The sequence below is a fragment of the Nestor notabilis genome, unplaced genomic scaffold (genome assembly GCF_000696875.1).
Source record: "Nestor notabilis isolate BGI_N333 unplaced genomic scaffold, ASM69687v1 scaffold15832, whole genome shotgun sequence".
Lineage (NCBI taxonomy): Eukaryota > Metazoa > Chordata > Aves > Psittaciformes > Psittacidae > Nestor > Nestor notabilis.
The window spans coordinates 36,709-62,117 of record NW_009919846.1 but is presented as its reverse complement, the minus strand read 5'-3'; the positions used below and the strand labels follow the sequence as shown (position 1 = coordinate 62,117).

Sequence of the window (25,409 nt, the reverse complement as noted above, 5' to 3'; positions counted from 1 at the left end):
CCTCCATAGGAAGGTGTCAAAACTGCCAATAAAGCACCAGTTTTATTTTAATATAGTGCTGTGAATAAAATAGAAAATCTATTCTTTATCCCTGTGTGTTTTCTAAACATTCTTTTAAAATTTACTGCCTCCCTTGCTTTTGTGTAGTCTATCATTTAATCAAAGTTGGACAACGGATGCTCACTGGATAGTAATGCTTTTATGGCTTTTTTTTTTTTTTTTCTTTTTTCTTTAAACTTCCCTTTGGCAAACTACAAATGGGATCGTGGAAGCAGTGGAGAGTGTTTCCACTTAAACTGGCTGCCTCGATGAGAGAGGAGGCAGATGAACACGAGCTAAGTGTTGCTGTTGCTTCCTACTACGTTTCACAACACCCATCTGCCAGCCCGGCATGTGATCCTTCCCTCACGCCGAGCCGCAGAAATGTTCTGGTAGCCCGTCTGCCCAAGGAGGAGGAAGGGGGCCCCACCAGTGCCCACAAGGAGATCCTGGGAACGGGGATTAGCTGCATAAAACAGCAGTTGCTGCCTTTAAGGGCCCGTCTGCGTGACGGTGCTTTTTAGTTTTGTGGAAATAAGGATGGGTACTGCATCTGGACTGCTTGCGTTAGTGCTAACCTGGTTCAGAAACTCAGACGTTGTCTGAAACGGCTCTTGGAGTTACACCTTTCGCATGATGAGAGTGGAGATTAATGCATATCGTAGCAGATATTGTGCAGTGCTTAATTACATTCAGATAGTGTTGCATAAATGCTTATTTCTGTGTTTTCAAACTTGTTTTCATTTAATTTAGATGAAGGGTGAATAGAAGCTGCCAATTTGGCCATCTCTACGTGATTCGTTATTTCATAATACCTGTATCATATTCCCTTTCGATCCTTTCCAAACTGAATTATCCTTCTCCCTTTAATCTCTTTGTGAAGGAGGCCACCCATGCACCTAATAAGTGGTTTGTTGGTTGGGTTTTTTTTTTTTTTCCCCTTTCCTTTCTCTAAACATTTCAAATACTTTTTCCTTTTTATTTTTTTAACCTTGGAGACCAATTAATGCCATTTGTCAGCCTTGATACTATGATTTTTTTATTTTCCATCCCATACTTCCTTAGCGCAATGAGCACTAATCTTTCCTCCCTAACGCACACTGAGGAGGCTCTTTCCAGTTTAGGGTGTAATGTGGGAACGTGAAAGCACACAAGAGCTTCTTGCTTGCTGCATTCAGTACCTGGGCTAACCCTATTGCCCAAAAATTTCTTTTGGAATTTCTTCTGTTTTCAGAGCTTCATTAGAATACTGTCTCAGTGACTTTTTTTTCTTCTTTCTTCCATTGTATGAATTTTTACTTGAAGAAAAGAGAGTTCTGATGCTGATCTTCATCTGTAGTGGTTTACCATGTTGCTTACACTTGTTGGATTTCTCTAAATTGTTTTCTCTAGAAACTAACCTTCTTCCTTCTGTAAATTATGCTAATTATTCTTTATGTGATTTTTTTTGGACTTAGCAGATTTGAGGCAGATCCTTTTAAATGTTTTTCTTGAATACTAGTGTGGTTTTAAAGCATTTAGTCCTCTCTTTGCATTACCTTTTTATTTTACATACATGGTGTGTGTGTATATATAAAAAAATATATATAAATATATAAATGTAAATTGTCCAGCAGTATTATCTGGAAATACTTTTAAACACATGTGGTGTGTGGAGTTGGTTACAATAGTTGTAGTCATGGCTGCACAGGTTGTTCTACCTGAGATGTATTATCAGTTGCCTTGTATGTTTTGCTTAACTTGAAACACTAAATTTGAAATAGTCCAAGTCATCTCTTTAGTCCAAATAATCAGCTTATTTTTCAAATGAGCATTTCAGATGTTCCATAATGAGAACAAGGTAAATAGGTACCTGGTGTTTGCTCATGGCACTGTAGGAGGGATGTTGGCTCAGGCCAGAGGATGTCTCTGCTGTCAAGTAACAAGTCAAGTTTGTGCAGTGGAGTTTACTTGTCTATAAGAGTTGTGCCCCTGTTACTCATGACACACTTTCTTACTTGTGCAGCAAGTTGAGGACTTTCAGGAAGACAAACTCCTTTGGCTAGAGGAATCAAATGCTGCCATGGCAAACTGAATTCTGCACCTCTTCGTTTCTGGTGCTGAGCACATTGCTTAAGCAGAAGTTGCTATTGGTTACTTAGAGTGTGCCTTGACTTCAGTTTGTCTTGTGATGAGCCTCAGGTCCCTCTTGCAGAAGTGCTGTGTTCTTCTTGCTACCAGAAGTGGCTTTGAAGCTGCTCTTTGAACACAAGACGTGCCGAATGCTGTGGAAAATCAAGCCCTCAGTGTCCAAATTGGTCACTCAATTAGTAGTTCCTTTGACAATTTTGTCTTTGTTCTCTGTGGTTCAGATTTACATTCTTAAAACCCTGGTAATGCCACCTAAACAGAATTGTCTTGTAGGGTAAACTTATTAATAGTTTTGAACATTTGGATATAACTGTAAGTTCCCAGGAGAAGAATTCACTCCAGGGTTTGTATGGGATGTGGTAAATAAGCCAGAGTTATTGTTTTCAGGCGCTGCCTTTCTGGTGTGTGCAAACAATGACTTCAGCAGCTTCCAGACTTATTTTTCTGATTCTTCCAGACTATGGTCATGGTTTCATGAGCCAGTAAACTGGGTATTGGAGGGCCTACAAGATGAAAAACACCATCACCACATGCTGCAGTGTATTGAGCCATTGCAAACTGGCTTTGCCTATTCAAATGTCTCCACAAGGTTTTGGAGGAATAGCTTTGCCCTGGCAGACCATGTGCTGGTTTGGGTGCTCCATGTTGATGCTGTTCTGCCTTTACAAGGAACCAAGGTGCTCTGACCTTCTTTTTTGGTGAAAATGGGTGAAGTTACCATGTTTGGGCTCCAGCTGGGGGCAGTGGTCTAGACAGGCTGCCCAGGCTGGGAAGTGTGGTGGGTGACCTGGGGCCAAGCTCACCTGACCTCCACACAGGTGATGCAGCATTATCCCATCGCATCTTTCAAAAATGCCTGTTTCTTCAGGGATTTATTAGGGGCTGCTTCATGTTTAATTTCGTTTGTAAAGCCATGCTATCTGGGCCCCTTGTTGGGGATGCGTTTTTTACTAATGAGAAGATTAAGCCAAACTGAAGGTACTTCGAAGAGCCTTTTTGCCATTGTCAGTTGCTGGCAGCTGGTGGGGCTGTGTGAGCAATGGTGGCTTTGCAAGGTCTTATTTTACACATGGAAGCCACAAAACGTCGGCTCTGCTTGCACTGTACTGCACACTTTAGCACACCATGGCCTGGTGGGTGTCACACCACGCTAGTTGTGCTGCATTAACACGATGAATTGAAAATTCTTTTTTTTTGTGGACTTAATTATAGCAACAGAATACTTGAAGTGTGCAGATGACATTAGTGGTTCTGCCAGGCTTGTTATCTGGAGTGATATCAGCATTGCTCTGCACCTCTGTCCCCTCCTTTCCTTACCTGTATCTTACATTTTCTCTCACCCCATCTCTCATTTTTTTAAATCAAAAAGCTACTTGCACTAATAACTTCTTCTCTTTCCTCATATTGTTGCCTGATTCTTCCCCCCTTGCCCCTTTTTGTTACATTACCCAGAATGCTCCAAGTCTTTGCAGCCAAAAATTTCCGCATGGTGTTCTGCTGAATGATCCTAATCCTCCTGTCTCTTTCTCTGCCTCTGCTATTTGTGATTTCAGTTGTGTTGTCTAATTTTAACTCCCAATCAATGTGACAGGAGTCATGGAAACAAGGATGGTGGTCTAATGGATTTGCTTTACATGAGTAGAGAAAATAACTTCAGGTTCTACAGCACTACTGTGAAGTTCCCATCGCTAAGTGCATGTGTGAGAGAGAAACAATATGGATAACTGTGCTTATGGACCAGATGTCTTGAGACTAATTTGCTTATGGCGTAAGGCAGAAATCCTACAGCACCATAAGACGATGTGTATGAAATAGTCTGTTCTGAAAGCGCAGAAAACAACTGCTCTGCTTTGTTCCAAGGTGCTACTTCTAAACCTGTGAAATCTGTATGGGAACTCAGATATTTTAATGTGTGCTTTGAGCTCTTGGCTCTACTGAAGAGTAGTGTTTCCTTGTTTCTTTTTTCCTTGTAAAGCAGCCTCAATTTGTGGGGCTTGGTGTAGGGTAATGCTGTTTATAATGAAGTCAGAATTGGCTTTTAGAGCTTGATGAATGAAAGTCCACAGTATAAGACTGCAGCTTTTTGTGAGAGAGACATCTGTGCTATAACAAGAGCAGGAGACCCAATTTAGACAACTGCTAGAAGGAGAGCTCAAGAAAAGGAAAGACTTTTTTTTCTAGCTTAGATTAAATATTTGTACAAATAAACTTTTCTTTTCAGCTGCTCATCAGAATTGCTGCTGCACCACCAACTTGGCTTTGAATTTTGTTCTGATTGCCCAACAAGGCTGTACACGAAGAGTGTTACGGAAGAGCAGCTTAAACAAAACATGTTTGTTTTGCAGCAGAACTAAAGGCTTTGGGATAGAGAGAAAAAAAATTGGGGAGAGGGAAAAGACGGTGAGAAGAGAAATGGGGAAAAAACTAAGGATGTGAATAGAAACTAGCTGTTGCAGTAAATACAAGTGAAGCAAGAAACACATGCCAGGAGTTCAGTTCTGTATTTTGAAAGTGAGTTACAATAGAGAGTCTGGCTTCGAATACAGTTGTAATGACTTCTCCCAACTGGATCAGCTGGGTCAGTTAAAGGTGTTCTCACCCATGAAGCTTGCTGCTCACACACACACACATATATACCCTAACTGCTGCTGAAGCTCTTTTACTAGTGTGTTTTAAATACAGTCTGGTAGGCTAGCCCTGTGGTGTTGATCACACTTAACCTTGCTGCTTGAGAATGGTGGTGATGAAAATACAAGCATCCACTAAGAACAGTGCTGTGGAGAGCAAGTGTCTTTAACCTAAGAGGATTGTTTCTCATTTTGGTTAAAGAAAACTCCAATCGTTTAAGGAAACTTCTCATAAATCTGTTTGGTAAAGCAACTCTTTTAAGAATATGGGAACTCAAATCACTTGGATTAAAGCCCAGATGGACAGTGTCTCTGACTGAAGCGGCTCAGAAGAGGATTAAGGAGCAGCATAAGTGGAGAACTCCTGGTGAAGAGGGATGGGATGCTCAACGTGTTATCCTGGGCTATTCCTCAGCATTGACAGCAAAGGACCCTTTTGGCTCTTGGGCTTCTTGGAGTAGATGCAAGGCTAGTTTATTGAGAGGTTTCTGATGACTGATCAAAAACATGCTGAAAGGAGTAGTTTTTAGAGAGAATACAGTATCTTTAAAAACTTGTGTGGCTTCAGCTTTAAGGCATTTCTTTTCTTGAAGGTGGTGACTTTAATACATATGTCTTAATGTAAAGGTATGCCTGTCCCAGAATATAAATTTGATATGGGAATAGCTTACAAAATATTGATTAATAATTATGCAGCAAAATTTTGTGGCATTCCGGTTTTGGTCTTCTCCTGTATGATTAAGGATGACAATGAAATGCTGTGATACTGAAGCAATGCAGCTTTAGGGCAGAGTGGCATGAGCTGGTGGTCTGTACAGTTGGAATGTAACAAAAATTTGTCTAAACTAACTAAAGACTGTAGCTTACATTGTAGTATGGTCTGCTCTAATACAGCAAGGGTGTTGAAATACTGTAGGGACAAAGAAATTACTTTATCAGACTAATGAACTCTTCAGTATCCTATTTCAAGTAAACATTTCAGAATGAGCTCTAAGCCAGGGACTTACTTTGCTTTTCTTGTTTTAAAACCCTGACCCCCACCTGAGATTCTGCTCACCCACTGATTTCAGTGGAGGCACAATTACTGCTTAAGCTGTCCATGGAAGAAGGCTTTCCTCTAATCGCATGCAGTGACTCTCCAGGCTTATGTTGGAAGTATGGCTGCAGACCTGCAAGACCTTACAACTCTCCTACTAGTCTGTGCCAATGTTTCAATTGTCTCGAAAGGATCCACAGCCTTTTAATTTACTTGAACCCCCTGGAGCATCCCTGCTTCAGGAATATTTAGTGGATTTCAGAGCGAAGTTTTCTTTAGATAGTTTTGAATTGTCAGATCTGAGGAGTGGCAGAAAAATCTAGTTTTTAGGGGACTGAAAAGGCAAACAGACTAGGCTAATCTCTTCTTGTAGAAGGAGAGGACAATTAACAACTTGTCTATGAAAACAAAAGAGTTGCCAAGAAAACTTACTAGACCCTATACAAGAAAGATGGGGAAATTCTGCATCTGGAAGTAGTAGTGCACTGCTCAAACCTGGTGAGCAGTGCTTTGCCTTTTAAATGCCTGGTTTGAAACGTTACCTTTGAAATGTCTGTGCAATTTCAATTTTAGTAGGTGGTAAAGATTGGGAATTACACTGATGGAAGCTGTCATTAAGTTTGGGCATATAAACTGCGATTTATCTTAAAAATGTCTTTTATATTGTGGTAAAAGTGTATGGTGCAGTAAGAAATTATAATTTTGAATTCTTAATCTCATGAGGATGTAGACTCTGAATTTTACATTTTTAGGGACTGGTGTTTTGTACACACACAGTTGTTGGTTATAGCAAATGGGAGCGTACTGCAGTGAGAAGCTGCACAGATGTGTGTTTACGCCTCCTGCTTTCCTTCTGTCTCTGCTTCCTTGTTTCCTTCCTTTCCCAAAAGGGGTTCTTCCCTTTCATACTGACATTTTGCCTTAAGAGACTAACCAAAGTGAAGAATGACACTTTGGTCACAGAAGAGATTGCAAGTTTACTTTTTCGCTTCTTGGAGTAAATAGTGAACTTTTCCAGCATCATTTTAATTCTTGAGGCAAAATATTAGATTGCCATAAACCACAATGATGTGCTTGTGTTCTGTGCTAGTTACTGCCACAGTCACATTACTTCTCACCAGGAAGAAAATAAATTATATAGCATAAGAATTTTAGAAGAGATACAACTGTGGGTATTGTTTTTACTGTAATATTCTGGCACTTGGATTTTTCCTAAAAGACTCCTTGTCTCTTGCCCCTTCATCCTCCATTTGACTGGAATAAACCAACTCAGGCCAAATAAAGGATATGGATTTTTATTTGAGTTTCTTTTGCCCCTTGTCATATGGTTTTACCTCTTCCTCCCTAGCTTTCTGCCAGAGGACACATTAATTGTGACTTTCAAATAATGATGAAGATACTATTGTGCAAGTGGTTCCTCTGGAATAGGTCTTTGGGAAAACTTAAAATAATCGCAGAACAGCTCTTGATGTGCTGGTTATTCTGGTTAACTTCTCCATATAGACAAGCCCCCCTCTAAGTAAAAGAATAACATTTTTATGTATGACCTAAGTGTACTGGGCGGGGGGGTGGTGGTGGGAATACAAACCCAAACAGCGGCAAAGTTACATATATGTGCTTGGGATACATGGAAAGATTTTATTCCAGATTTGCTCTTCTCTAATTCTTCCTGCCTTGGCTTTAGCCCACTCTGGGAATAGGTGACTTGGAAGCTTGTTTCCAGAGTTTGGGACTTGCAGTGCAGTGTGACTTCTTGGAATTATGTTCTATATTTTCACATTCGTGAGGTTTTACATACAGATTGATGTGAGAAAGAAAACAAGCAATGTGTGCTTGTTCTTCCCAAAATAGCCGACATTTCTTCCTTATTGGAGTGGATGCCTTGAGTGCTTTATGTTCTGATAATATTATTACAAATTTTACAGGCTGTTTTTTGTTAATCTGTTTTGAAATTGAAACATATAATTTCTTTTACCTCCTGATAGGTGCTGGACAGTTTGTTAGCTCAGTATGGAACAGTGGAGAACTGTGAGCAAGGTATGGCTCTATTCTCAAATTGCTTTTAAATTTGGAGTGGGAAGTGTGCACCTACTGAACCTCTTTTCATTGCATTTTCCTCTCTAGTGAACACTGACACGGAGACTGCAGTTGTAAATGTAACATACGGCAATAAGGACCAGGCTAGACAGTAAGTTTCTTTCTCACTTGTTATTGTTGTCTCACTTGCATTTTGGAATCATGTTGTTCTGATTTTTATATGCAACTTACCATCCGATTGATTTATTGATAAAATGATCACATAAGCATTAACTTTTAAGACAGTGTCTCAGTCTTCGCCTTGCTAAGCCTTGTGTGCTTTATCCTTATTTGATATATTTTATCATCAACTTTTCCTGCACTTTGATTAAAAATAATAATTTTTAAAAGTGAAAATTTGGGTAAAAATTTTGACTGGGGAGGGCAGAAAGTTAGCGATGACAGAGGATTGGAGCTACTGCTTGACGATTTTTAGCTGTGTTTTAAAAAAGCTTTGTGATGGCCTTTTACAGTGTTTGTCATTCTGTGTACATCTTCTAGCTAGCAGCTGCATTCTTCCCCTATTTGTTTGCTGTTTTGCTACAATTTTCCCTTAAGAAATAATTATTTTTTTTTAATTAGAAAATTTAATGCTGCTTCCAAACAAACAAAAGATCATAACCTGAACACCTAAAATTTATTTGGGCTTTTTGAACTTTGGGCCACATTTTATTTATGCTTGCTTCTATCTTCAGTAACCAGTAACTTTTAATCTAGATATTAAAATTAAAAATATAATGCTTTACTTAACGGTTGTATATAGCTTTAAACATCCATGTTATATATTATGCTATAGGTTTAATTTTTATTTTCTACCACAGGTAGAAAAAGGACTTGTGTGTTCCTTAATTTTAAAGCTGGTGACACAAGCATTTCTTCCCCCTCTTTCTAGCAGTAACATGTTCAATAGAACTAAGCGTGTGGAATAGCCTCCAATGATCTTTTTATCTTTGAAGTTTCTGCCACCTTGTGGCTGACTAAGATCAGCAGTTTAAGATGCAGAGTATGCTTATGGTATACATTAATTCAAAATTACAAATGAAATAATATTTGTACATATAATTAAGTAATTATGACTTCTGTGTAACTTGAACGCAACACATGAATTTAATCTTTCAAAGTGTTAGGTTACTCGTTAGAGTATTCTAAACAAATGTGATGGGAAACTCGTGTCAGTGGTGTCTCCTGTGTACACTGGAGCTGAAGGAAACAATTTTTTTTTCTGAATTCACTATTTTAACTTTTTTTAAAACCAGAATCATTCAACAACTTCTTCAGGTTCTTTTGGTTTTAATTCTGTTGTTCAGTAATTAAAAATGTTGGATTTTTACATCTGAAGAAATTTATGGTGCAATGTTGAAAATTAATGCTCCATGTGCCAGTTCCTTCTTTGAGAATGTAAGAAGGAAGTATCTAAAATACCATGGAAAGAAGCATGATGTGTATTTTTGAGCTGTCATCTGTGGTGTGGGTTCCTGGACTTGTGCACTCCCTTCTGAAGTCAAAACCAACAAAGTACAGTTTCTCTACCCTGAAACTGTCCTTGTTAATTATTAAGGTCAATCCTGGGGAAATGCTGAGATGAGCCAAGACTTTGCCGAAGCATCTGAGATGTGATTTCTCACACAAAACAAAATTTTGTGGCAATAACTGAAAACGTTTAATCTGAAGCAGGTGAATTAGCATCCAGCATGAATTGTTGAAGGAGGACCTGACATGATAAAGGTTGAATGATGACACAATTTGTTTGCCTTGGAACAGGTAGAGCAAGTGGAGGAGCCTTGATTCACTTATGTGAATGGTTTGGTAAGGACACAGGGTTTTCTAAGGAGATGAGTCCATTTTCTGTACAGAAAACGTTGGCTCACATTGTCTGGATTCAGGATGCAACCTTGCAACCATTTAGAAACCCCTAAGAGAAGAAGTGGCTGGTTAGAGGTTTTTCCAGGAAAAAAACCAGGAATTGCTATGGAGCATCACTACAGGACCTGTGCGTGTGTGCATTTCCATAGTGACTGTGGTGGTGTTTCAGGTGAATGGTTTTCCCAGACATGACCTAGCTTTTCTTCTTGGAACTGGCTGCAATGGACAGCAGTGGCTGTGGAGGGGGACGGGTATGTGAGTGCTTATAGCTGATAAAAGGCAACGTTGGTCAGCCTATGCAGTGCAAGGAGTAACAAGAACTGACTGTATAAAAAGCTGTTTAGAATTGTTGAGAATCAACAGCTGATAACAAGCTTTGTATTTTGAAATTTAGCATAACTGATGCTCTTGGCCATGACTTTTGGAGCAAGCACTGTGACATGAAGGTTTTTATGCCACCACATACAGTGGGTTCCCAGTTCTAATTATGTCTTTTGCGTGCTTTCTGCAACACACATACTAACCTCACAGTTAGTGCTGGCTGACAAAACAGGCAAAGTTGGCTGCTTCCGTGCTGAATAGACTGTATGGCATTTCTGTGCCTGTTGGAGTGTACACCAGCAGTGCTGTGCAGTGGAGGTGCTCTAGCACAACCTGGAGATAGTTTTGATAAGCAGTTCTAAACAAGTGTGGTATGCATTGCTTGGAGGATGTTACTTTTGAACAAAACTCTAGGTTCCACCCAGCTGGAAAAATGAGCTGTCTTGCAAGTCTAATTGTTGTGGCAGAGGTGAGTTTTTCTCTAGGCTGGAACTGCAGTTGCTGCCTATTCAGTACAGGGCTGCATCCAAAACTAACTTGGAAACCAAAACTGGTGAAGAATGCTGCAGTCCTTTTGAGAAACAAGTCTTGGACAGAGCATGTAGCACTCAAAATCTGAGAAAATTATCTGCTTCTAGCAGAAATGGAGGTCTGTGGCTTGGACCTGTCACAGTGATGCCTCTCTTTCCTAGCTGGACAGGCATGAGGCTGTCTTGGCAGAAAAAGTAGGATGCTGCTCCTTGTCTTTGAGGCCAAGAAGGGGAGCCAGCATGGCAGATCAGGTACTTACGGGAAGCCTGGTAGGTTTGCAGAGCGCGGGGTACAGCAAGCTCAGAGCCATGCACAGGCCTGGCAAAACCATCCTTTGCTCTCTGGGACAGTGCATAGTGGCGAGAAGGCTGGGGCTGCCAGCCAGAGCAGTGACCCCAGCCCTCCTCTCCTCTCCTGGAAGTGCTTGGGAGGAGGAGGGGGCAGTTGTTCCAACTCAGAAACTGCCCCTGCTGCTGTCCTTCCCAGAAGATGGAGGGGGCCTTACAAAGGCCGTGCATGCTGCTGTGGCATGCACAATTGCTGAATGTTTTGGTGAGTTATGGAATATTTGGAAGAGAAGAGTTCAGAGTAGAAGCAGCAGAGCCTGGAGACTGTGGTTCAGTTTGAACACCCAAGCAGCTACACGTAAGTACTGAGGAAACTTGGAACCTGCTTGCCAAAGGGCATCTCCTCTTCTCCCAAAATCGATCCCTGACTGCAACCAACAGGATGTGCTGTGTCCTTGTGATGTGCTGCCACCTCAATTATAGCTGTTGTCTTCAGAAGTTTTTCCCTCCCAAAATGTTCTAGTGTGTAGGCGTCTCGGTACAGGATTTAGCTCCACCCAAGATTTTGGAAGGGAAATTTTGTGCAAGGTTGGCTTCACATATATGTGGACTGGGAGTATATTGGCTTAGTATGGGCCTAGGTGTTTGTTTTTATTTTCTTTTTTAGCTCCGGAATAAGGTATGTGTGTTGGTTGTATCTCATAACCAGTGCTGTATTTTAAATGAATATAAGGAGCTCAGGGTACATCTATTACTTTGAGTGTTAACGCATTAGTGGTCACCTTGTAATTAAAATACTTGCAAAAAGAAGTGTGTTTTTCTCCCCACCCTTTCAATGAAGCACAAAGCTGTGTGCACACAACATGTATCCTTGATGAGCGAATAAGAGTTCATGTAACTAATACTTTTACATGTCATCACGGGTCAGGGCTAATGTTGCCATAGGAACAATAATACTGAAAATTCAGTGGTGTACGATTACCAGCTTAGATTTATTTTTTCTTTTGTTTTGAAAAATAGTAATGAAATTTTAATTTCATTATTTTAATATTAATGAATATTTTTATTTAATGTACAAAAACCATTATTATGCCAAAGAAAAATTACCCTGTATATCTGTCTTCTCAGTATGCAAATGTTTCTGTTCAGGGAGGAAAAAAGAAAGGTGGTGTACGTACAAGCTGCATGTGGGAGTGAAATATGTTCTCCATCTAGTGCTTAGTGTCATCACACTATCAATGGATGAATGATTTCTAGCACAAGACTCAATGCTTTTACTGTACTCATTTATCTAAGATTTTAACCTCCACTAGCATCCAAAGGGGGAAGGCTGGGCAAACATCCTCTCGTGGGGAGCTCGGGAGAGGACAGTGGTGAGAGATCATCATTTTGATGGGAAAAACTCAGGTGACTGATTTAGAAAATATTTGTTTAAAGGTTTCATTTTTATGTAGTGATCCTCTTCTGAGCAGGTGTCACATGAGTGTAAATCAGGCTGCTATGCATCTTAGCAGAGCATAGGCAGCAATTGCTGCAGTTCCTTAATGAATTTGGGTTTTTAGTGAATTTTTCTCCATCTTTGACCTCATTAAATGACTCTAGGGCTTTTAGCCCTTGTGTAAAAGGTGGTTTGTGGATTGTTTCAGTAGGTACCAGTAGTGCCCTCTGACAGGGGTAACCTGCACAGCCTTTGCTAACTTGTGGTAGTGGAAGGAGACCCCCAGCCCTGTTTGGGAAGGTAGAGAGCTTTGTAGAAAGGCAAAGGTGGTGGTGCTGTGGCATGTCAATGTGAGGAGTATACGCTTTACAAAAGGAACTGGATTTAACATGAGTTTGGTGGGTTGCAACAATGATAGCCTTGACTGAAACAGGTACCACTAGTGCTGTGAAGAACCAGTCATTTACTTTCCTCTTAGGCTCAGCCTATAAAATATGGACAACTCTGGCTCAGAGGGTGAATTGTTAGTTTTCTCTAGAAATACCTAGACAAGTGATAGTACTATACTGTAGTATCTCTAACTAGAGCAGTGAACTCTAAAGCAAATTTGCCTTCAAATACTTTCTCAAAAGCAACCCATCCCATATTTTTTATTATGTTATTTTTCCATGTTATCATATGACTTTGGTGGCCAGGAATTTTTCACTGCTGACATAATTGACTTTCCACAATGGCGAACTTCTCAATTGGCTTTGAATTTAAGGTACTTACAGTCACATAGAACAATTTAGCAATTTCTGAATTGTTCTTAAGTAGAACAATTCCAGCCTTTTTCCAGGAAAGGGATGGTGCATATATCTACATATCTATGTATCTAAACACCTATGCCAGCTGTTCCTGTATGATGTTTATTGTGAAAACATGATAGATATGTGGCTTGGTTGCAAACAAAAAGCCTTACCTTTCTTCTGCTGCCTCTTCTAAGGAAGAGTGAGAAGTCTTGTGCACTGATTAAATACAAGATTCTGTGTTAGTGCTGGGATTCTGGTCTAAGACATTTTTAAGCCAGAGGAGACTGAAGTATTTTGGGAAAGAAGCAATGTCTGAACTTGTCAAATGAATGCATGGAAGGGAATGAGTTGGGATGGATGTCAATCCAGAGCCTACCAGCACGTTCACAGAATTGTTGGTGCTCATCTCTCCAACATCTTGAGGTTTGGTTCCAAAAGAAATAGGGCTTGTGCAACTGCATTATCTGGTGGTGCCATTTCCCTCCCTGGCAGCAATTCAGCTTTTTGGCTGATTTCAGTAAAACAATCCAGAAACAGAGGTCTCAGTTGTTTGCAACCACAAGAACTTAGTATGTTCACGCTGCATAAAGAGAAAAGGCTCCAGAGCCCTTTCCAAGATAGGATCTCCATGGAGAGACTCTTCAGAGAACTGCCTTTCAAGCATTAGAAATCTATGCAGAAACTAACACTTGAGAGACAAATCCGTAAGAACACAAGTTTCACTAGTCTGGCTGCTCACTGTCCTTACTGTTTTGTAAACATTACTTTCTGTAAAATAAAATGCTCTCCCAAGTCCATGGAGTAAAAGTTAGAAAATGTCAGGTTTGAAACAGCCTCAGCAAATTTTAATCCAGCTCTCCTTTGCCATATGCTGTAAGAGATTCTTCTGTTATGGGAGCAATTACACCCTTTCTCTGTTCCCAAAGGGCCTGTGTCTCATTTGGTGAACAGAAGTATTTAATGAGCAGTGATCAGTTATTCAATATTTTGCTTTCCTTGTTGTTCATTGGTGTTGCCTTGGGCCTTATTTATTATCAGCCTTTATGAAACACTGCTTCAAAGACACAAATTACTTGTTTTCTCATAAGCTTTTTACTGTCCAACTGGAATATTTAGAGGACACCGGTTCAATCCCTGGGACTTGAGGGATATGTTATCCTCTGTACCATAAACTACTACTTACTTGCAAAGTTGCTGCTTGTCTTCAACAGCTGCTTGAGACCCAGAATGCCAGATGGGACACTCAGGAGATGAATAGTACTTGTCACTGGATACCCTTGAAAAGTTAGGTGATTGGCTAGCATCATCCTTTATCTCTGCAGTAGAGGTAGGAGTGTGTTGCTGAGGGCTGTGTTTGGTAAACTGCCAGTAACCACCTGCAAATATGGGTCCCCGAAATGGAGGGACTGAGTTAAGTTCCTGAATTTCAGACGCCTTGCTCCAGAGCATATGGCTGTTGGAGCTGTTTAATGAAAACGTTGATAGGTTCTTTAATGCAAGATGGAAACCTCCTCCCTCCCACTCCTGTTCTTAATTTAGATTTTGTCGTTAAACAGAGTCTATCAGTAATCTTTGGTCCAAGATTAAGCCTGGCGTTTATAAACTACCTAAATCAATGTATGTTTCAGTGATATTGATATATCACTAATAATCTGAATAATAATGCCTTCTGTAACAAAAGTTGAAATGCCTTTCTTGTGCAAACATGTTAATTCTATATCACTAGTCTACCAGCGTGCTGTGTGCAGCTTAGGTTTTCCTACTCTTTCCTGGGTCTTTAATCATAAACTACTCTGTGAGCAGAAGATCTTCTGTGTTCCAGAGATTTTAAGTTTAGAGTTGTGCTCCTTCAGACAAGAGGAGGAGACCAGCAGGTCAGCTTGACTTTCAAACTTGGCCCCACCTTGGTCAGAAAGAGGGGCTGGGCAGAGGGAGAGCTGAGAGACTGGCTGGTTATGCAGTGTGATGGGCCATGGTGTGCATTTGAGCAGTAGCCCTCTGTGATATTTAAGAGGGCTCTGCTTTGCCTAAAAGCACAAGCAAACTTGAAACACCACTTAAATGCCTTCTAACACCTTTGCATATGTGGAGAGTTTAACGGACACATTGGCTTTAATTTCCTGGTTAACTTTTAAACCTGCTTACAATGTGACTAGTTGGTAAGTAGCAAGGTGCTGTCATGGTCTGTTAAATGGCATCTTAAATGCCATTGACAAGCTTTGAATTGAGAATGAAGCAGGAGCTGTTTTTCATATCTTTTTTTCTCTCTTTCTTTTTTTCCTGTCATAGCTACGTCAATTATTGCAAAAGCTCCAGCCAAATAGCTATGCTGGCAAAAACCCTAATGAAGGTGCTGTGATAGCAGCTAAAAAGTTTTCCCTCTGGTGCAGCTTTAATTCTATTTGGGAAACTGATTTAAATTAAATCAGGCAAAAGAATGCTTTTGAGTGTATAAGCTCTGTCTCCTGTGAGGTTTTTGCTGATAGGGTTGCACCAGCAAAAACTTTAAAATGCACAGAAGCCCAAAGCAAGCAAGAACTAACTTGTAGTCCTTAATATGGTGACTTACACAACTCTTTATTTCTCTTTTTTTTTTTTTTTAAATCAAAATCTTCACTGAAGAATTTTGAATGTAACTTTTCATCTCGAACCAGTTTTTAGCTTTGTCACATGATTCAGAGCAGAAGTCTCTATCTGAATGACCTGTCACTTTACAAGGCCCTGCATGTGATTGTGGTTTGGTTTCCCCCCCCCCACTCTTCTCTCTCCTCCCCTTTGCAAATAAACAGAGCAATAGAAAAACTGAACGGGTTTCAGCTTGAAAACTATTCCTTGAAAGTTGCATACATCCCTGATGAAATGGCAGCCCAGCAACCCCCCCAGCAACATCCCCAGGGAAGACGTGGATTTGGACAGAGAGGTCCTCCAAGGCAAGGGTCACCCGGTGCAACCACAAGGCAGAAACCACAGTCAGACGTTCCTCTGCGGATGCTGGTTCCCACACAGTTCGTAGGAGCCATTATCGGGAAAGAAGGAGCAACAATAAGAAACATTACAAAACAGACCCAGTCCAAGTAAGTCATTTCACAGAACTGTAATTGTCAGCTTTAATACTGAGTCCTCAACTCCTGTGTAAAGGGAAACTTGCGAAATTTGCACTACCTGTGTGGGCAGAGAACAAATGAAGATAGCAGTGGATAGGAAATCTCTTGCAAGATTCATTTAAGGACTGGATTCTGTCCTTATGCTCACATACTGACTTGTTTCTTCCTTTTTAAAAACCATGAAATTAAGCAGTGCTAGTAGGATGGTGCTTGAGGCCAGGGAGTTTGCTTACAGATGTTCTAATAAGATTCTGGCTCAAAAAGTGGAACTGATAGAGCCTGTAGTATGTTGGTCTGTGGGACATACAGTCAATGTGGTGACATATACAAGTCTTTTAAGTGTTTATTCTAGCTTTAGGTTAACTTAGGGCGTTCTGAGATTTTACACATGTTTTCAGTCGGGGAGGATAACCTTCCTGTCTCCCCTTACTACTCCTTATACCTCACCCCCATGTATTTCTGGTGAATACATTTGTTGCTATCAAGTTGCAGACCACAACAAAACACAGAGTAAGGAAATGTATGGGAGGCAAAAAGCAAGCTGCCAAGTGACCTAAGAAGCTTAGAGCACTAGGATCTAGAGGTGCTGGAGGAGATTTTTTCAGTGCATGTTAAATCCCTACCCACAAGGAAGGGCTCAGTGGGAGGTGGGGATTGTATTCAAAGAATTCTTCTAGGATACCCCGAAGAGTAGAGAGTGAAAGATGCTGCCTTTAGCAGTTCACTAGAGTGAGCCTCTGGCTCTGTAATTACAGCAGGCAGGACCTAGATATGAGCTGTGTATGAGGGTGGAGTGGCTTCAGTTTTGAGAGCAGTTAATGAGGATAAGGGAGTCCTCTCTAATTACACTCCCACCCCCTCAGCAAACAGGCTCCCCCCCTTCCCTCCCACCCCCAACCCCAGGATTATCATCATGATGCTCCTTCCAACCTCTCATTAGCGTGTTGTAACCCAGGAGACTATTCACTGTGTTTAATAACACAGGTTTAAGAGATTTGTGGTGTCCTGACAAGACTTGGTTGTAGTTTGCCTATGGGTAACTAATTTTTTTCAGGTGAGATCTAAAACATCTAATTCCTGGAGTATAAAAATCCTGAAAGATTGGCATAAGGGAAGCTTTTATCTCTTACAAGAAGACTGGGATAGAGGAGAAATAATTGCACGTTGCAAACTTTACAGTTATGTGACTTCAAGAATGATGTTTTCATCGGTTTGGGGATAAAAAAAGAAATGTCATCTAGTTTCAGTTGCACCAAGGATTGCCATGGGCTTCTTAGAAAATGCTGCATTGTACAGCAAAATGAATTTTCAAAATCAAAAAGAACTGGAAGAAATAAAGGGGCTTATTGAAAAGCAGCATGGTCATTTCAGTTTGGAAACTGCTATTATTGGGGGAGAGGGGAGGAAGCAAAAAGCAGAAGTAGGAAGAGTGACCCACAGCTGTTGGCAGAGGACAAATAATACCTAAGACATCATTTTGATGCAGGTCCTAATTAATTATTGCTAAATTCCTAGAACTACATAAATGATGATGTAGACTAAGGCTTGTAGTTTTCGAGTGGAGCTAGAAGAAAGGTAATGTCAGGAGGAATTTTCAGCTTAAAGCATAGGACAGTAATCTTGAGGATGAATGCAAGCACTACAATGCTATGTGCTAGCAGAGAAGTGCTAGGAAACTCTGCTGCTGAGGTCATTAAAAAAGACAAGGTAGGACAAAGCCTGGCTGTCCTGTAGCTGCACAGTCATTATTAGTGGAGTGACAGGGCTGGAAGAGTATTGGGAAAGCTTGATGAAATTTTGTCTTCATTCGTTTACAGTAGATTGCTTAACAGTTTCCCTGAATACTTGATGGAAGTTTAATGAGAAAAGGAGATCCCAGTGTCCACAAAGGTGGGGTTTAGCTGGTAAAATCAGGATAGGGCAGGGTCTTTATAACACACACACACAAAATAGTATTTAGGAGATGTTTTGGTTGTATACTTTACAAAATTAAACCACTCACACATAGTCAGTGTTAGCTCAAAACAAATTAGTTTTATGACAGTTGAAAATACTCAAGGCTTACCTTATCACACGTGGTTACGCTTAGTGTTTTTGTTTCAAGAATCGATATTCATCGTAAAGAGAATGCAGGTGCTGCTGAGAAACCAATTACTATCCACTCAACTCCTGAAGGCTGCTCAACGGCTTGTAAAATCATCATGGAGATCATGCAAAAGGAAGCTCAAGATACTAAATTGTGAGTAAAAGGCATTTCATTGTGGAAATGTTAAAAATTCTGAATTCTTGTTGACTGCTTTTGAAGATGTAGTCTTTTAAAAACTGTTAACAAGTGAATCTTTGTTGCCATTATCCACATTTGAGTAGATGAAGAAAGGAACCAAAACTTTTTTCCTTTCAGGACAGTCTACTTGTTTAATTAGTCCCATCACACATCTATGTTTTCAGCCATTGCCTGGCTGTGATTTTTAGGTGATCTGGAGCAAATACTGAAGTTTCTTGAGCAACTAATAGGTTTTAACCAGAGTGAGCTGATAATGAAGTTGTGAGCTCTCACTGAAAGCTTTAAGGTATATTTCTTCCTTCCCGACAGCTCTTGCTACTTCAGTCTGAGCTTTAGCAGTAGATGATAGTGCTGAAATGTGCATTGCACTTGGACTCATTCTGCATCTGGTATAAACATGTGTAAGTGGATGGGAGTTGTAGACATTTATATTAAATTTATCCATAACATGCAGAAAACTTGCACTCTGGTCTCCAAAAGTCTCACTGGATGTAACCTCCATTACAGTACAGAAGAAATTCCCTTGAAGATACTGGCACATAACAACTTTGTTGGCCGACTTATTGGCAAAGAAGGAAGAAACCTGAAGAAAATTGAACAGGATACAGATACTAAAATCACGATATCTCCGTAAGTTTTTGGTGGCCTAATCTTTTGGTGAGATGTCTCAAATAGCAACAAAGCCACTGTGGTATATTCAGGTACAGAGTTCTTATAGAAATGTGTTTTGAAGGCTGAGATAACAGCCTTTCTGAGGCCTTTTTATAATGTGGATTAAACTGTTACTTAAGCTCAGTTAAATTTAATGTAAACAGTGAGTCTTCATTGTAAACTAAGTCAAGAGCAAGCCTAAAAATAACATAGGCTATGTGGAGCCTGTGTTAGACTTTATTTTAAGTGTCAGTTGTTTTTAACATATTATACCATATGTAATGATGAGTGTTTGAAACTATAAGCTTGGATCAGTTCTGAGCTATGTGTGAAAATGGAACTAGTCATGTTTCAGTTTCTGGTACAGATTAAATTTTTGGACAAGAGGAAGGAAATAAAGTAAATGAATACTGAAAACAATTTTAGTAACAGTTCTGTCCCTCTTGACCACTAGCAGCCAAACTGGGATACATTGACTAGTCTTCTTCAAAGTAACAGCTTTTGGTCTGTGAGTTTGTGAAGATAACTGAGACTTGTTCAAATTGAGCTGAGATTAAACAGGAGTTTTCACGTTCACTGGAAATCTGCACATCACTGATTAGATCAACATCTCTGTAGAAGCTTGGCTGTTAATAATAGTTTTACTGTGGCATAGTATCTTCAGAGAACCTCCTGTTCTGAATAATGAGTACTCTGGTGTGAACTTTCAACCATTTGAAGCTACCGTGGGCTTAGGCTTTAGCAAGAAAGGGTGAGAATAAGGCTTATAAACTGTAGGAAAGGGGGAAAGTTTGGAAGACAGATGAAGATCTATGAAGAGGTATGAGTACATGCAGGAGAGAAAAAGTGTACTGCAGAAAGAATCTCAAATGAAGGCAAGGAAGCTAAGAGTGAATGAGGTTCCTTTAAAAAGAGGAAATTCAATTGGGTGGAAGAAGCTGAGATCTTCCTGAAGGTATGTAAATGTTTATGGAATTAGTCAGAGGAAAAGTGAACCAATTGGAGAGAAAGAACCCAAGTGAGTGTTTCAAGAATAGGTTTTGTAAGACCAGCATGCTCTCTTAAATGTGTTGGCATGAACATTTTATTTGCAGACAGTATACGGACTGTTCGTGCTATTTCTTAAAGGAAAAAAAAATGTACAGGGTAAATGGGATAATGGTCTTCATTCCATGAAACCAACTTGTCTTTATTGATGATGGCACAAATAACACTGTCTATAAACACAGAGTATTTTTTAATTTTACAAGTTAATGGTTTATTTGCATTAAAATCTTGGCCTCAAGATTATATTTATGCTATGCCTCAAATAGCCCCCTGAAGTTACCTGGTTTAACTGATACATAAAAGAGAGCATATATGCCCATTGATTCTGTTATGTCTAATTAGTCTTTCTCCTGATCTTTTCATTTAGGCTTTTTGGTAAGCTTGTCCATAAAGTTAAAGGCAGCTTGTTTGGGAAAGTGTTTCCTCTCTTCTTTAGGGTGTTTTCCACCACTTTCCTTCCTGAGGCAATAACTCGGTGCTCGCACACTGGAAACTTGAAGGATTGCCTTGTGGATGCATTTCATGCTTGCTGCCGCTTAACTGAGATGCACAGGTTGCCACACTACCTGCTCTGCCAGAAAGCAATCCTTGCATGCTTCTTCGTTTCTCCTTCCTGCCACGGGCTTCCTTGTCTTCCCTGCATCCTGCTCTGACCTACCTTCTTTTTTTTCTTTTCTTTTTTTCTGTCTTGCCCTCACCCCTTCAACTCACTGTTGAGTACATGTACAACCCTCAGTACATGGATATGCCATGGCTTCCTAGTCAGTTTCTTCCACTTTACCGTAGTAAGCCAGCATTTGTTACCGAACAAAGGACTAGTTTACTGTGGTAATCCTTTCGCTTTCCATGAGGAGATACTACTGTTTTGCAGCAAATGTTGACTTGCACACAGCTTTTGGTTTTCCCCTTAGGAGGATTTGGAGGCTCTCCTGCAGTTTCACTGGGGGTTGGTCTTTTTTCCCCTCCTTCCTTAAGGAATCCACTATTGTTTTCAAGAAAAGAAAGTTTCTCATGGTCTGTGTTTCTGGGATGTCTAAAACTATCTGAAGCCCTTTCTCTGTTGGCAGGGCTGGTGTGGAGTGCGAAGCTGAGCGGTACTGCACTGCTCTGCAGCTCATGTTCCTGCAGAGTGTGATGGTTTCCATTTCTTGTCGCACCTAAGCACATACCAAGCATCTGATGCCAAACCTTGTTGCATATGCTGTGAGGACAGAGTTTCTCCAGATTCTCTGAGAACTGTGTTTGAGCCCTGTTATCAATTGGTACTATGCTCTTTGGAGAGCAAACATGACACGCTTGGATGTCACCACACTCGAATGATAAACCTGGAGTACCCTCTGCTGTTTGCTAATTAACTGTGCTTCCATTTCATTTGCAGATTGCAGGACTTGACACTCTATAATCCGGAAAGGACCATTACAGTTAAAGGCAGTATTGAAACTTGTGCCAAGGCTGAGGAGGAAATTATGAAGAAAATCAGGGAGTCCTATGAAAATGATATTGCTGCTATGAATGTGAGTTGTCTTGTGGCATGGACCCTTCCTGGAACCAGAACCATGGAAAGATTTAGGTGTGAGGGGTCTGTGGAGGTCATCTGGCCCAGCAGCTGGTTGATCAGTATAGGGCCTGCTTCAAAGTTAAATGAGGTTGTGTAGGGACTTGTCCACTCTTGAACATCTCCATGCGTAGAAAGTCCACAGTCTCTCTGGGCAGCCTGTGCCCTGTCTCACTGCTTCCATGGTGGAAAGTCTTTCCTAGTATCACATCAACATTTCTCTGTTGCAACCTCTCTCTGTTGCCTCTTGTATTAATTCCTGGGGTTTGGGTGAGGGTTTTTTATTATTTATATGTATTTTAATGAAGGCTTTTTCTAGTTTGTTTTGAGTAAGGGAACTGAGAAATTGATTTAGGTTGAGGAAATGGATGAGTATTTCACTTCTGGTTGCAAAAACCTAAAGGAACGTGTATTTATGTGCTATTGTGGTTTATGAGTTTAGTTTGTATATGTTAAAGTAATGATTCCCAGTGCCTTCATTTTAAAAGCACAACAGCATAAAAAAAGATCTCTCCTTCTTTCAATAATTTAATTTAGGAAGGGTTTATTAAAGTTTTTCTTGATATAGATGATAAAGGCATTTAGTTATTCAAAGATGAATGGTGATTGTATAATAAAAATAACACAACTGGTTAGTTTGCCAAAGTATTACTAATGCATATTGAGAAATGATTGAGATTTTTTGATAAGCTATGAAGAGCTTTTTGTGCATGTGTCCAAATCTTATTGTCTAGAATCAGACTGGAAATATTGTTTTCAGTTTACAGTAATCTCTGATTTTTCTAGAAATGGCTATTCTTCACGGCTTTCCAACTGGCTGGAGACAATATTCTCCTTGCTTTTTTCCCCTCCCTCTCATCCTATAAGCACATTACAGGACACAAACAACACAACTACACATGAAGACACAATAGAGTATTTTATAGTGGTACAGCTTTGCTTCATATTTTGAGCAGGAACATAGGGTGAGCTTGAGGCTATTCTGTTTGGCAAAGGTGTGGTAAGCAGAAAGCTACCTCTGCTACTGGATGGATTTCTAATTCAGTTTGTAGGGATTATTAGGGCAGTTTTTCAGTTGAAGTTTTGGGGTATTTTGGTGTCTCATGATTCTCATATGCTGTTGGCTTGAGCTATTTCTAGCTGTCTCTAGAAATAGGTCTCTAGCTGAGGTATTTCTAAACCAGTCATTTTACTGGGCAATAATCTGGAAAAAGTGAGAGGGTATTGACAAATATATCATGGACAGCAAATGCTTCGTACTGCATGATGCTGCCACTTTTCTCAGGTGTGGTCAAGCAATGGACATACAACTTTATAGCTGATGCTTTTGCAGTAAATGCTGGGGGTATCTCGCTTATTCTTTTGCAAGGCATGGGAGGGAAAGAATATGGGAGGAAGAATGGAGTTATAGCGTGGCATATACCCCCAGTGTACGAAAAGTCAGAGCTTGTGCATGGGCTTTCTCTGTTTCTACAGGCTGTCTTTTTTTAGTATAAAGCCAAAATTACTATCTTATTTCTCTGATAATTCTGTTCACTCTGGAAGTAAATAGTACTATTGTCTGAATTTCTTGCTATAAAGTTTGTCATCCTTTTCACTGGATAAATTGTAGCAAGTGATTCCCAGCTGTTTTTCTCACCACGTGTTTTTAATGCTATTGGTCTGTGTGTCTGTCAGGGAAGTAGGTTTGAGGCAGAGTCCTTAGGGTAATGGAGATGATATTTTTTTCTTTTTTTAAATAACACACTGACACCTCTCAAGAGGTTAATAGCCTGTGCCAACCAGGATCCTGACTAAAGTTAATAACCAGGACTGTAAATCTTAAACAACTCTTTTGCCATTGCAGCTTCAAGCACATTTAATTCCTGGATTAAATCTGAATGCCTTGGGTCTGTTCCCACCTTCTTCTTCAGGAATACCACCTCCCGCAGTGAGTGTTGCCTCTGCTGCTGCTGCTGCTTCATATCCGCCATTTGGGGTAAGGGAATCTCTGATTTTTGGTGATTAGTGGATGGTGTTACTAATCTGTACAATGCTGCCGTTCAAAACTAACGAGTTTGCTGTAATTTTGCCATATTACCCCACAGATCTGGGAATTGTGTTCTGTGAGTTTTCTAAATGTTGTCGGTCTTCCTGCTTGCACATCGGAAATACTTCCTGTGTTGGGAGCAGACATTCATTGGTCATTTAGTGAAATGCTCAGTGAAACCAGAAAATGGTGTTTCTTAGAAAAGTGTGTTAGATCCTGTTTTCTAGAGAGCTTGAATTACTACAGGAAAAAATCTTATCTAAAATAGGATTTAAAAATTGCTGGAATTTGCAATTAATAATGTTAGTCTGCAATTGTATTCCTGTTGATAAGGAAGGAAAAAAATGGTCTCTTGTCATAAAGTGGGGATCTCCTCGTAGCTAAAATCTGTTTGAATTTAGTAGTTTTGTAAATGTACAAGCCCTGTTGACTCGTAGTATTGCTATATATATAGGATTTAAATTACATGATCTCCAGAAAGCTGTGATTTACTTGCCACATTGCTCTCTAAGAAATATGTGAAAAGAATTCAATAGAATCTTATTCAGATCAAGTGCTGATTAGTAATAATAAATTAGGTCTCTTGCTATGGAGCAGAAGATAATTATTGTACCAGAAAGCTGCAGAGTCTTTCTGGAAAGAGATGGTGCTCTGCTGTTCAAGAAAAGACAACCTCATTGCACAGAGAAGGTGATTTTTCATCTCGTCACTGTGGTGGGTGTTAGCAGCTCAGTGGAAGATGAATTTTCAAAATGAACTTGTAACAAGTGGATGACAGAGCTTTACAAGCTATGACGTGGCTGACTTTGCCCTCTTCTTTGCTCAACAGTGACATCTAGAGAGCAAAGTCTGGGACTCTTCATGAACTAGAAAAGTGAAAAAAGCAGTACTGTACTCTGAACTTTATCAAATAACTCAAGTGGGTCTATATATACTGCGCTAAAGGGTAGTTGTTGCTTAACTATTTTTCCCAGAGGAAGCAGCCAAGAAAATGGCAACAAACAGGAAAAATTCCACACTGGCAGCATTGTTTGGGGGAATGAACAACTTGGGTGTTATGAATGTATGATAAACTATGTGGAGTATAATAGTGGCTTTATCAGGAAAAAGTGGTCTAGTGAAAACTACAATGGCAATATGTTCATGCTCCGTTATTTTACTGCTAATAGCAGTGCCTCTATTTATGACAAATTCTCTCCCTTCCAAAGTCCCTCTGCACTTTGATTTCAGAGTAGCAGACTAAAGAATACAGGTTTTTGCTTAATTATATTGTATATAGTGTCATCTGTGGTAATGGATTGCCTCAATTTATTCTTTAAGAGAAACTAGGGTTATTTGTTAACAGTATATAACTTCCTTTAGTGGTAATGAAAAGTGTAGATTTTTCTTTCTTTTTTACTCCAGATTTGCAAACTACTTTGCTGTTCTTGACAGTCATGCTGTAAGCCTACAGTTCTTCCCTTCACTTGGTTTATTTTAATTTAATTTTTGTTGTGGTTCGTTCTTGCTTTTGCTTTAAACATGCACCTAAACAGTGCTGAACTTGGTGATTTAAATCTTATTCCTGTCTGTCCCTCTGTTTCTAACGCACCTTCTCCCC

At 39.9% G+C, this 25,409-nt stretch overlaps 1 protein-coding gene across 1 annotated transcript in view; it reads left to right on the top strand.

The window, feature by feature from the left end:
* The window catches only part of IGF2BP3 (insulin-like growth factor 2 mRNA binding protein 3), a gene marked incomplete at its 5' end in the record, with an annotated part of 111,802 nt that overhangs the window by 61,054 nt on the left and 25,339 nt on the right, over nt 1-25,409 (top strand). Inside the window, 7 exons of the mRNA XM_010010424.1 lie at nt 7,818-7,869; nt 7,957-8,020; nt 15,929-16,213; nt 18,348-18,482; nt 19,035-19,157; nt 21,604-21,739; nt 23,627-23,758. Coding sequence (XP_010008726.1) covers nt 7,818-7,869; nt 7,957-8,020; nt 15,929-16,213; nt 18,348-18,482; nt 19,035-19,157; nt 21,604-21,739; nt 23,627-23,758 — 927 coding nt within the window. The remainder of the gene's footprint in view (nt 1-7,817; nt 7,870-7,956; nt 8,021-15,928; nt 16,214-18,347; nt 18,483-19,034; nt 19,158-21,603; nt 21,740-23,626; nt 23,759-25,409) is intronic.